The sequence below is a fragment of the Callithrix jacchus genome, chromosome 10, assembly GCF_049354715.1.
Source record: "Callithrix jacchus isolate 240 chromosome 10, calJac240_pri, whole genome shotgun sequence".
Taxonomy (NCBI): domain Eukaryota; kingdom Metazoa; phylum Chordata; class Mammalia; order Primates; family Cebidae; genus Callithrix; species Callithrix jacchus.
The window spans coordinates 113,350,203-113,362,322 of NC_133511.1; the positions used below are offsets into that span (position 1 = coordinate 113,350,203).

General features: G+C 41.9%; 1 protein-coding gene across 1 annotated transcript; it reads right to left on the reverse strand.

Moving 5' to 3' along the window:
- Window positions 1–7,627: 7,627 nt before the first annotated feature.
- On the reverse strand, window positions 7,628–8,541 carry LOC100402271 (olfactory receptor 4C45). The gene is given in 3 exon segments (XM_009008113.3): window positions 7,628–7,709; window positions 7,711–7,823; window positions 7,825–8,541. Coding segments are annotated over 3 exon segments (912 nt in total).
- Between the last annotated feature and the right edge of the window lie 3,579 nt (window positions 8,542–12,120).

Sequence of the window (12,120 nt, forward strand, 5' to 3'; positions counted from 1 at the left end):
ATCTCCACCTCCTGGGTTCAAGCAATTCTCCTGCCTCGGCCTCCTGAGTAGCTGGGATTACAGGCATGCACCACCACGTCCAGCTAATTTTTGCATTTTTTAGTAGAGACAGGGTTTTACCATGTTGGCCAGGATGGTTTCGATCTCTTGACCTCATGATCCGCCTGCCTCGGCCTCCCAAAGTACTGGGATTACAGGCGTGAGCCACCGTGCCCAGCCTCCGTAGTTTATTTCAAATGGACTAAGTTTTAGAGTTCTCTTGGAGCCCACCTTATGCTTAAGAGGGCTATGGATTGGAGAAAAACTCAGGCCTCTGAGGTCTCCCAACAGAGTTTTGCTAATGTCTTTTTAAAAACATGGTTGGCTCTGTCTACCTTAGCAAAGGATTGAAGCCTCCAGGAGGAATGAAGGTGACAGGTAATGCCCAAGGCTGAGGAAACCTGCGGGGTCACCTTAGCTGTGATGGAGGGTCCATTACCACTTCGTAAGCTTTTTGGTAATCCAGACCTTCAGATGAAATTCTTTAAGTAAGAATTTGGACCCTTCCACTACTTTCTCTATCCTTGCGGGAAAAGCTTCTATCTACCTGGTGAAAGTGGCTATAAGTACTAGCAAATATTGTAGTCCTCTGTAAGGTGGTCTGAGTGGGATCTATTTGCCAGTCTTCCCCAGGGTGTGTTCCTTGATGTTATAAAGGTTTGAGTCGGTGGCTTCCTCGGTTATGGGCACATAGTTCATAGGCCCTGGTGACCCCCTGTTCAGTCTGGAAGAGTCTCTTCTCTAAGAATATTTGGGAAACCAATTTGAAGGGGGAATTCCATCCCAAATGTGAGGAGTTATGAAAATGCTTAATGGGCCGGTGCGGTGGCTCACGCCTGTAATCTCAGCACTTTGGGAGGCCAAGGTGGGTAGATCACCTGAGGTCAGGGGTTCAAGAGCAGCCTGGGCAACATGGTGAAACCCCTGTCTCTACTAAAAATACAAAATTAGCTGGGCATGGTGGCTTGTGCTTGTAGTCCCAGCTATTTGGGAGGCTGAGGCAGGAGAATCACTTGAACCTGGGAGGTGGAGGTTACAGTGAGCCGAGATCGCACCATTGCACTCCAGCCTGGGCAATCAGAGCAAAACCAAAGAAATGAAAAAAGAAAATGTTTAATGATTTTCCATTGCTTAGCTTTGGGGAGAAAGTTTATTGTTTTCTAGCAACTACCATGAGGGACCATTTTGTAAGCCTTTCTGTTCTGTTCATTGAATTTCCTCAGATATATAGTATGGTTCTGCTGACATGGGTGGAGTCTCGGGCATTAGTGCAGTGGCCAGTGGTCCTGATCTTCTTGTAGCAGTGTCCTTGGTGGCTCTGTCTGCCAGAGCATTTCCTCTAACAACAGACATGTCTCCCTTTTTGTGTACCCTACAATGAATAACTGCTGTTTCTTTTGGGAGTTGGACAGTTTCTAAAAGTTCCAAGATCTCAGAGTGATGTTTTATGAGGAGCCCCCTTAGCTGTTCATAGTCCTCTTTCTTTCTACAAGGCAGCATGAGCATGGAGAATCAGGAACCCATATTTAGAATCAGTAATATATTGACTCTTAAGTCTTTTCCCAGTTGGACGGCTCTGATTAGAGTGATTAATTCCACTTTTTGAGCTGAAGTCTGGGACGGTAATGCTTTGGCCTTGGTAACTTCTTATTGGCTAACCATAGCATTACCTGCCTTCTTTACTACTCCCTTGTGAATAAAGCTACTCCTGTCTACAGGGCACAAAACAGCAAAGCTATCAGGGGCTCATCTTTAAGGTCAGATCTGCTAGAGTGGGTCTGTTCCATGGTTTTCACATAGGAGTGGATGCACTGGGGATCTGTTTCTTGGAATGTGGAGTCTGGGAACAGAGTAGCAGGGTTTAAAACTTAACATACCTTAGGGGTAACATCTGGGGGTGTCAAGCAGCAGGGCCTGATATTTAAGTAACTGGTCCCCTATTAGCCATCGATGTCCTTTTGCCTCTAGAACATCCTGTACTTGATGGGGAGGTCATAACATCTAACGGGTACTCCAAGGTAAACCTATTGCCTCATTAACTGTCCTCAGGTCTTAAACAAATCTGTATTCCCCATTTTCTTTTTTTTGCAGACAGGTTGGGGGTGGTACATGGAGACTGCCAGGGTTGTTGTAGTCTGTACTTTAGAAACTTCGCTATCAGGATTGTGTGCCTGATTGTGCTTCAGGTCCCAAGGATATTGTTTCTTCCATGGGTAACCAGCATTGGGCTTCAAGGCAACCTGGACTGGGGGTACATTAACAGCTTTACCAGCAACTTCTATTTCCCAGAGGGATCTACTTGAGAAGTAACATGCAGTGGAAGGGAGATCTCTTATGTATCTATTGGTATTAAGGTATGTACTTAGAGCCAGGAGCAGTGCCCCTGCCTGGCCTATTGCCTTATCATAAGGCTCCTCAAATTGAACTGTGCCCTGTCATTGGGAATGTAAGTCTCTTCCCAGTAAAGTCATAGGGCACTCAGGTTTAAAACTGATGGTCCTGCACATTGCAACCGAGGCAGTGGGTGAATCTCGTAATTCTTGGATATCAATCTCTATTATGGTATAAGAGCATGAAGACATTGGCCCTGAGAAATGGGTCAGAACTTAGAAAGAAGCTCCTGTATTCAGTCGGAACTCGGTCTTCTTACCTAACACATCAAGGGTTATCCAAGCCTCCTCTATGGAGATGGCAGAGTGTCCAGTGGGAACCGTGGATGACTTCGGGCCCCCTCCATCCTCTGTTCTCTCAGCCATTATGAGTGTGGGTGGGCCAAAGCGTTCTCCAGAGCCTGAGGAAATCCCTTTCCCAGTGGCTCTTTTGCTTACAGAAAACAAGGGGACAGCAAGTCCCAAGTCAGGGACTCTCACCTGGGCATCCCAGAGGCTGATTTCATGACACTTTCTCAGAATGGGTAACCCTGAGGAGGCACATGGTTTAAGACAGCCATTAACAATTGTGCAAATTTGCTTAGATTTTTTTTTTAAATTTTTGAAAAAAATTTAACAATAAAAAAAATTTTTTTAAACCTCCTCTGCCCTGTCCTTATTGTTGCAAACTCCAAAGGCCATGTTTAAGAGTTGGTTCTTGGGTGTTTGAGGTCCCATTTCTGCCTTTTGTAATTTCCTCCTAAGTCAAGGGCAGATCAAGTAATAAAATGGATACCTAGGAGAACTTGCCCTTCCCAGGAGTCTGGGTTTGCATTAGTCTATTTCCTGAGTGTCTTAGCCATACTGTCCTGAAACAGAGCAGGATGCTCTTCCTTCCCCAAAGTTACTTCTCTAACCTCGTCATAATTAGCTGGTTTAATCACACACTTTTCCATACCTTCTATTAAATAAGTTACCATGTGATTTCTGCATTTGAGATCTTGGGAACCTCTCTGGCAATGCCACTGAGGGTCCAGGTCTGGAGCTGCATCTCCCTCTACATGATAAATGGCATGGCTTCTGTTACAAGCAGCTACTCCATCTGCATATTCATGGGTGGTACCCAGAATCCTTTGTTTCTCTCTTATGGTACAGCAGGTGGACTATAACAGTTGCAGATCTTGCCAAGATAAGTCAAAGTATGTGCTCAACATAACGAGCTCCTCTGTAAACTTCCCTGGGTCCTCCAAAAATGAGCCAAATTTTTCCTTGCATAAAGTCAAATCAGTCACATGTACTCTGATTGTTCCCCTATCTCTGTCAGCTACCTCTTGCAAAGGACACAGGTTCAATTTTAGGGGGTGATAATGGGGCCTCACTCCTGGTGGTACTGCTGGGTTCATTTCCTCAAGCAGCAGGAGGTATAGGCTGGGCCTCATTGGCTGAAGGGGAGGGATGTCTGATGACCTTCAGGTGGAATCCTGCACTGGAGAACTAGCGAGACTCCCCAAAAAATTGGGGAACTGAGGAGGCTCCAGGGGGCACGTGGTCCTCCTAGGGGGAGCAGCTAGGAGGGGATCATCTAGGAAGCGCAGCTTCTTGTTATTTAGAAGTAACATGAGCCTGACACATCCTACAGCTCTCCATTAGGTGAGGGTCCTGGTAAAGGCCCATAAACACCCTTACATAAGGGACCTCTCTCCATTTTCCCTCCTTTTCACAGAATAAGTCCAATTGTAAAATTGTATTATAATGTAAAGGAACATTTTTAGGCCAAATTTCTTGGTCTTCCAATTTGTATTGGACCCAAATTGTGTTGCAATAGGAAATGAATTTCTTTCTCTTGAAGCTCTTTGATTTGGATTTGCTCCAATTGCCTAAAAGGCATCCTAGTGGTGAGTCCTTCAGGATTCTCACCATTGTCCCTGCGTCTAATGAGCATCTTTACAGAAGTTTTTCTAAGTCTAGTGAGAGCCCAGTTATCTTCCCTTTCAAATTCTCACCTTTGTTCCTCAAGAAAGGTCAGTAGGGAAATTGCCACCAGTTTGGGCAAAGAGGGTCTAAGTACAGTTAGCAGGGTGTGATGAAAGTGAATTATGAGACATGAGCGGGCAGTGCAGTGGTGAGTGTGTCCACTGGTAAATAGAATACAAGAAAAGAGGTGTTCTAATAAGCAGAGTATAGAAGGAGAGGTGAAAATGGGGTGACAGTAAAAAAGAATGAATTGGCCAGGCATGGTGGCTCATGCCTATAATCCCAGCACTTTGGGAGGCCAAGGCAGGTGGATCACGAGGTCAACAGATTGAGACCATCCTGGTCAGCATAGTGAAACCTTGTCTCTACTAAAAATACAAAAATTAGCTGGGAATGGGGGCGCACGCCTGTAGTCCCAGCTACTTGGGAGGCTGAGGCAGGAGAATTGCTTGAACCCAGGAGGCAGAGGTTGCAGTGAACTGAGATCAAGACATTGCGCTCCAGCCTGGGTTATAAGAGTGAAACTCCGTCTCAAAAAAAAAAAAAGAATGAATTCATGTCCTACTGTTGTTTGCATGTATTTATAAAATAGGCACTCATAGGAAATTATGACAATGCATTTATTTTCAAAAAGGCATTGTATGTGAGATGCAACCTGATATAATGTCCAAGAAAACAAAAAATGTCTGCATCTGGTGATATGTAACTCCTTGGGTTAGAAATGTCCTGAAAACATATTTCTGAGCTCTCCCACAGGAACCCAGGCTCAGTACAGAGACAGATCTTTTGGTCCCTGACACTGACCTTTCTCCTTTCAGAGGACCAAACCAGGATGGGATCTGTCATTCATCAGAGCTTTTAAACTTAGTTCTGCTCAGGCATCTCACAGTGGCTCCCACCAGCTCCCTCATTTGTAACTGCAGAGACATTTAAGAGTATTTTCATCTCCGAAGAGAAAGTAGGTGATGGGATAGCCTTTAATTTCCAAAGACCTGGTCCCTGGCTCCAGTGAGCATCCTAGGTGAGGAAACAACCTACTATTGTTCTGTCTGTATGTGTAAATGAATGACATTAATGATAGATTTTGAAATACAGTGGTCTGACACAGACATTGAATCCTGCTGTGACTATGAGGACTGAAGAAGGGTAGTGATGTTCTTGTCATCCTTTGTCAGGAACTGCAGTCTTCGGCACACCTTAGTCCCTGGAGCCACCCCTGAGGGGTATTCAGTGTTGGAGCAATTTTCACAACTTTTCAGCTGACTCAGTGTTTCAATTTAAATCATTTAATTATTATTGGAGAAAACATGCAATGCTATTTTCCTTTTACTGATGAAGAAACAAGTAGAGAGATGAAACAATTTGCCTACATTTTTAAGGCTAATTGATGCTGGAGACCAGATGAGAAATCAGGTCTGTTTGATCCAAGGCTCTTAATCCCAAACTTCAAAGCATCTGACTGTATCTGAATCTTTTAGCATTTCATTACATTCATGGCATGGACTCTTCTATAATCTAGGTTCATGATCATTGTCATCCAGTTTCATGTCACAGACTTATTTCTCCATCACCGGCAATTTTCTATTACAGCTGTTTTGTTTACAGAGCTTTCTTTTCCTTTGCTGGCACCCAAACCCAGATTTTAATGTACAGATTTTTTTTTTTGCCTTTATTGTTACTTTTATCAGTTATATTTATCAATCATATTTCTTTTGCTCCAGCCAATAATACTTTCAATTCTTGCTGGATGCAGTGGCTCACACCTGTAATCCAGGCATTTTGTAGGACTGAGGTGAGCTGATTACCTGAGTTCAGGAGTTTGAGACCAGTCTGGCCAACCTGGTGAAACCCCATCTCTACTAAAAATACAAAATTAGCTGAGTGTGGTGGCGTGGGCCTGTAATCCCAGCTACTTAGGAGGCTGAGGCACAAGAATTGCTTGAACCCAGAAGGGGGAGGTGGCAGTGAGCTGAGATCGTGCTACTGTACTCTAGCCTGGGAGACAGAGGGAAACTGGCTCAAACAAAAACAAAAGCAAACAAACAACTTTCAATTCTTTTTGTAGATAGTTGTATACTATAGAGAGTGGAGATATAATTTTTTAAAAGTAAGTTTTTGGTTGGGTGCAGTGGTTCACGCCTGTAATCCCAGCATTTTGGGAGGCTGAGGCGGGCAGATCACCTGAGGTCAGGAGTTTGAGACCAGCCTGGCCAACATGGAGAAACCCTGTCTCTACTAAAAATACAAAAATTAGCCTGGCGTGGTGGTGGGCGCCTATAATCCTAGCTACTCGGGAGGCTGAGGCAGGGAGAATCACTTGAACCTGGGACGTGGGGGTTGTAGTGAGCCAAGATTGTGCCATTGCACTCCAGCCTGGGCAACAGAGCAAGACTGCCTAAAAAAAAAAAAAAAAAAAAAGTTAAGCTTTCATGAAAATGCTCTGTTTTTAGTCCTTTCATATACAGTTGTTCGTCCTCTTGTAAAATAAAACTTCATTCTAGCTGTAGTGCTGGGTATGAAAGGTGTCAAGAATATTGCTTTTGATCTGTTTCATACCCACAAGCAGGACAACAACAATATACATTTTGTAAGCCCTTGAAACTTTTGCCCTTGTGAGTTCTTTCCTCCATAAATAGTATTGAAAATTATATTTTATGGCCGGGCACGGGCATGGTGGCTCATGCTTGCAATCCCAGCACTTTGAGAGGCCTAGGCAGGTGGATCACGAGCTCAAGAGATTGAGACCATCCTGGCTAATATGGTGAAACCTCATCTCTACTAAAAATACGAAAAAAATTAGTCAGGCATGGTGGCGCACACCTGTAGTCCCAGCTACCTGAGAGGCAGAGGCAGGAGAATAGCTTGAATCTGGGAGGTGGAGGTTGTGGTGAACTGAAATCGCTCCATTGCATTCCAGCCTGAGGAACAAGAGTGAAATGCTGTCTCAAAAAAAAAAATATATATATTTTATAAGTGTATTGGCATAAAGATAAATATTAATCCAGTTGAACTTAGATTATATTCATTTTCTTCTTCTTTTAAAGAAATTAAGCATTTCAGGGGCCCCTAAAATATCATGGGCTGTTGGGACTACTACTGTCCCTTAATGAATATGTCTTATATGTTCTTCTAATAAAAATTGATGGAGACAACATAATTGACTGTTCCAAGTTTAATCAAGAATTAGAATAAATCTCCATAAAATATCACCAGATATTCTTGCCTAAATCTTTATGTCACACGACTTATTTATCACCAGTTTTCATTATTTGCTTCCAGAGTTGCTTAATGACGTTTTTCACTTCTTCATTTCTGAGTGTGTAAAGTGTTCAACATAGGTGTAAATAGCTGGGACACAGTCACAGCTTTGTCAGTGGGGAAGGAGCTTAGAGGTCTTAGATACAGGTATGAACAAGGGACAAAGAATAGGATGACAACGATTGATACGAGAGGCACATGTTGACAGAGCTTTGCGACGCCCGTCAGAGCTGTGAGTCCTCAGGGAGCACAGGATGATGACATAGGAAGCAACCAGCATGGAAAAAATCAGGAAACACAGTGACCCACTGTTGGCAGCAATCAGAGGCCCCAAGGTGTGAGTGTCCGTGCAGGCCAGCTCCAGAAGAGGTACTAAATCACACATGAAGTGATCAATGACATTAGGGCCACAGAATGGTAACTGGGCTATGAACAAAACCTGGATGCCTCCATGCACAAATCCCAGAATCCCAGCCACCCCCAACAAGAATCCACACATAGGTCGGCTCATGATGGTTGCATACTGCAAGGGCTTACAGATGGCCACGTATCTGTCATAGGCCATGACACTTAATAAGATGATCTCAGCTGCCCCAAAGAAATGTTCTGTGAAGAGCTGAGTCATGCAGCCATTGAAGGATATGGTGTTCTTTTCAGAGATCAAGTCAAAGATCATTTTGGGGGCTATGGAAGAAGAGCAGAGACTATCTATAATGGATAAATAGGACAGGAAAAAGTACATGGGAGAACCCAGGGCTGGGCTGATAAGGATGATCACTGAGATGAGCAGGTTACCTGCCAATGTGATCAAGTAGGTGACTAAAAACGTAAGAAACAAGAATTTCTGCAGTTTTGGATTCTGAGTGAGGCCCAGCAGGATGAATTGTGTTACATTGTTCATCTTCTTCATAGGTGTAGCTCAGGTTGTGGGTATATGGCCCATCTGAAGAAAAAATAGCATTTCTGTGCCAGAGATAGGTGAAGGGGAGGAAGGCAGCAAATCACACTGCAACATGTGTACCTATGCAACTATTTTGCATGTTCTTCACATGTACCCCAAAACTTAAAATGTAATTAAAAAAAAATGTTTCAGCCCATTATAATCTTATGGAACCACACACACAAAAAAATAGCATTTCTGAATGATGGTATTTTAAATTCAATACTAAAATATTTCGTTACCTCTTTAGTCTTGGTTTTTGGGGGTGATAGAGCTACATTGCCACTCACCTCTGCTGTTTTGCAGAGTTGAAAAGAAGAACAGAGGATTCGATTTCTCCTAATTCATAGTAGTGAAATAGTGACAATATCTTACAAGTACCACGATAGAACAAGGTCTTATTATAAATGTTGACTTCCAAACTTCCTTTCTGGCTCTAAAGTTTCACATATGTCTTTCTTTCATTTTTGGGGAGGAGAAATCTTATCAATAACAATTGTTTTGAAATTATACTTTCTATTGTTATGGTTATTTGTAGGTATATGAACCCAGTATGTGTATTAGATACTAATTTGTGTAATATATGCTAAAGTGCAAAGCCTTACGAAATCAAAGCTAGCTGTGTTCTGTGATCTATTATCCTTTTCTATCATATAAACACACATGTACACAGATGGAGACAGAGCTGCAAATGGAGATATTTTTCTTTTGGAATGCCGAGTAACTATCATAATAACAAACAGCTCATTGAGCATAATTCATTCAGCATCCCTGAATGCTGCATCCTATCCCTTTTCTTCATGCGCTTTCTGCATCTTTGACTGTGGCTATGTAACTGGTGTGAAGTTATAAAATTTAATATTTCATAAATAAGTTTTCCTCACAGTTGACTTCTATCACATATAGAATTATGCACTGGATTAGATCTATTTCTCCATTCACATCTTATAAATGGAATTAAATGAGTCATGATGACTTCCCTGAGTTTTCTGTTGGCAAGACAGAAATGTCAGGGTATAATGAATTTTCTGAGATAATGCAATTTTCTCTTTTGGCCTAAGTTCAGTCAGTTAAGATGAACTTGTAGTTTTCATTGCTAACTGATAAACAACTGGAAATTCCTATTGCTAACTGAAAACATTGTATGTATATATATGAATGTAGATATTTTTGAATAATCTAGACAAAGAGTTTCAAGAATAAGTACATGTCACTACAAAAGAGTATAAGATATTTTATTTCTTCTCCTCCCCCTTTTCTCCTTCTTTCCCTAATCCCTGGCAAAAATATAACCACAAAGTTTTCCTCACAAACTTCTAGAAACAGAAGTCAGTCAGCATTGTAACCTCTCAGCTTCATTAAAGGTGAGTAAAAATATCTTCGGTTTTCAGGAAAACTCGGTCACTAAGTTGCTTCCTCTTTATTCATGGCTTCTGTAGATGGTGACTATATGGTTAACCATTCTCAATGGATTTAATTCACAAATTCTAACCTCCCTGTGGCAATATGGAACTCACAAAAACGGGAAAAGCATTTCAAGCCATGACAAACTGAAATCTACAGAATCAGTGTATTCAGCAAGACATAAACGTTGATCAGGACGTTTTAAAAGCAACTGCAGTAGTTTTTAGCACACCGGGTCTGGCAACATTATGCATAAGCTTTTCTACTGGTATTTTTATGTTGGTGTGTCCAAATTCATTTTCAGAGAAAAATACTAAACTTCGAGTCAGTATGTAATGACAAAAACTATTTCACTGAAAACAAATTAGCTAAAACATGTTAATCTACTTAAAATTTGGGAAAAAAGATTTAGTTTTCACTGAGCAGGATGTGTTGATTGTGGATTCCTCCATTTTTAGATGGAGAGCAGTCACTGCTTTCCTCCCCTCTAGGTGTGGAACACGGCCACAGATAGACTCCATGAGCTGACAAGTGGGACACTGGAATTCTCTAGACAGCTCTCCCAATTCTGACATTTTAGTTTATTTTGCTTTCCATTGTCAGTCTGAATTTGCTAAGAAAACAAGCTGTTTCAGTTAGAAAACTTCAGTATCTCTAGGATTTAGTGTCTACTCACTTTCTGGGTTTCCGATGAATGTATAAGCCAATCTTCAAAATATATCTATTTTTCAGATCTCTTAGGACTGTATTCAATCTGAATTAAAAATTAGGAATAATGCAAAATTCTTCAAATCTGGAAAATGCAACTATAAAATGAATAAGTGAATCGAGTCCACTTGATTGGGTATTGTTTTCTCAAATCTATTCTGATGAGTCCTTGAGTCCCTGAAAAATGTGGTGAGAAAATTCCTTTTATTTCTGATTCAAGTTCTTCTTTCAACTCTGTTTCGCTAGAAACCCACTAAGCTCAGGAGTGGTGTTTCCCAAACAGATCTTCATCTTTTTGGTTCCTGTCTCTGCTGCTGTCATTTGCTCACAGGCCCTTCTTTGCAATTCTTTCTTCGTTGGTGCTAGAGAAATATTGAAATAGACTTTCACCGACTGTAGGATTTGGCAATGCATTGACCTTTCAAGTACACAGGGGATTAGTAATTGGCCGTGTTGGAATGTTTGGCAAAGCAATAGACAGGTCCTTCGTTTACTCACACGTGGCACCCACAAACATCATTAGTGGCTAGTTTTAGAAATGCAGTTGAACTTGGGTTAAAGAGATGTCTGTGGCTATTGTTTAGGATAAGATCTGGAACACTTCATTATAGGGCTGTTTTGCTAACTGTGGCATTGTTGAGCCTAGCCTAGGATATGGGGTAGTTTTAGGCAGAGGTCAGAGTTTTAGAGAATAAATTTCTTTCTGAGCCCATATCTGGTCTAAATGGTATGGTTTCTCTGAAAAATGGGGAATGCCAGTATTCAAGGTCATGTGTCTGATTACTCTGGGAGATTGTGAGATTTTTATTAACAACCGACTGAGGGAACTTACATGGCAGGATTTTCAACTACCAAAGATTGGGTAATTTCAAGTGACAGAGATAACTTTCTGTAGGATGATTCCTAGATGACATGTTCTTATGATGAATTTAAAAGTATATATGTTTTCTTTCTACCCTATAAAGCGGCAATGGTATGACTTGGAGCAGGTACCATGCTTTCCCACATCGCCATTGAGAATCAATCACACTCAGCCAAGCACTCATATACGATGACATCCAGAGGTGGAGAATAGAGACTCTTGAAGAAGGCTCCACTTCTATCTTCTCTCCTTCAGCTTCTGAACTGATGAAGAACTGCCTGTAGTTTTACATGGAATCACCTTTTCTGCTCTCAACTTTTGCTTTTAAAACAAACTTACACTTCCCAAAGTCCAGAACCAGGAAACAAAAGGAAAACTTTCCTCTATTCTCAATAGAATGGGGGCCTTCTGGACTGACTTGGAGCCTAGAGCTAGCCTGGTGCTGGGGCAAGAATGGACCCTGGATCTACAAAGACTAATCTGGAGCCTGGGATTGCAGGGGCTGGCCTGGTGCCTGGAGTCACGAGGTTCTGGAGTATGGAGCTGTGGGGATCTGCTTAAAACCA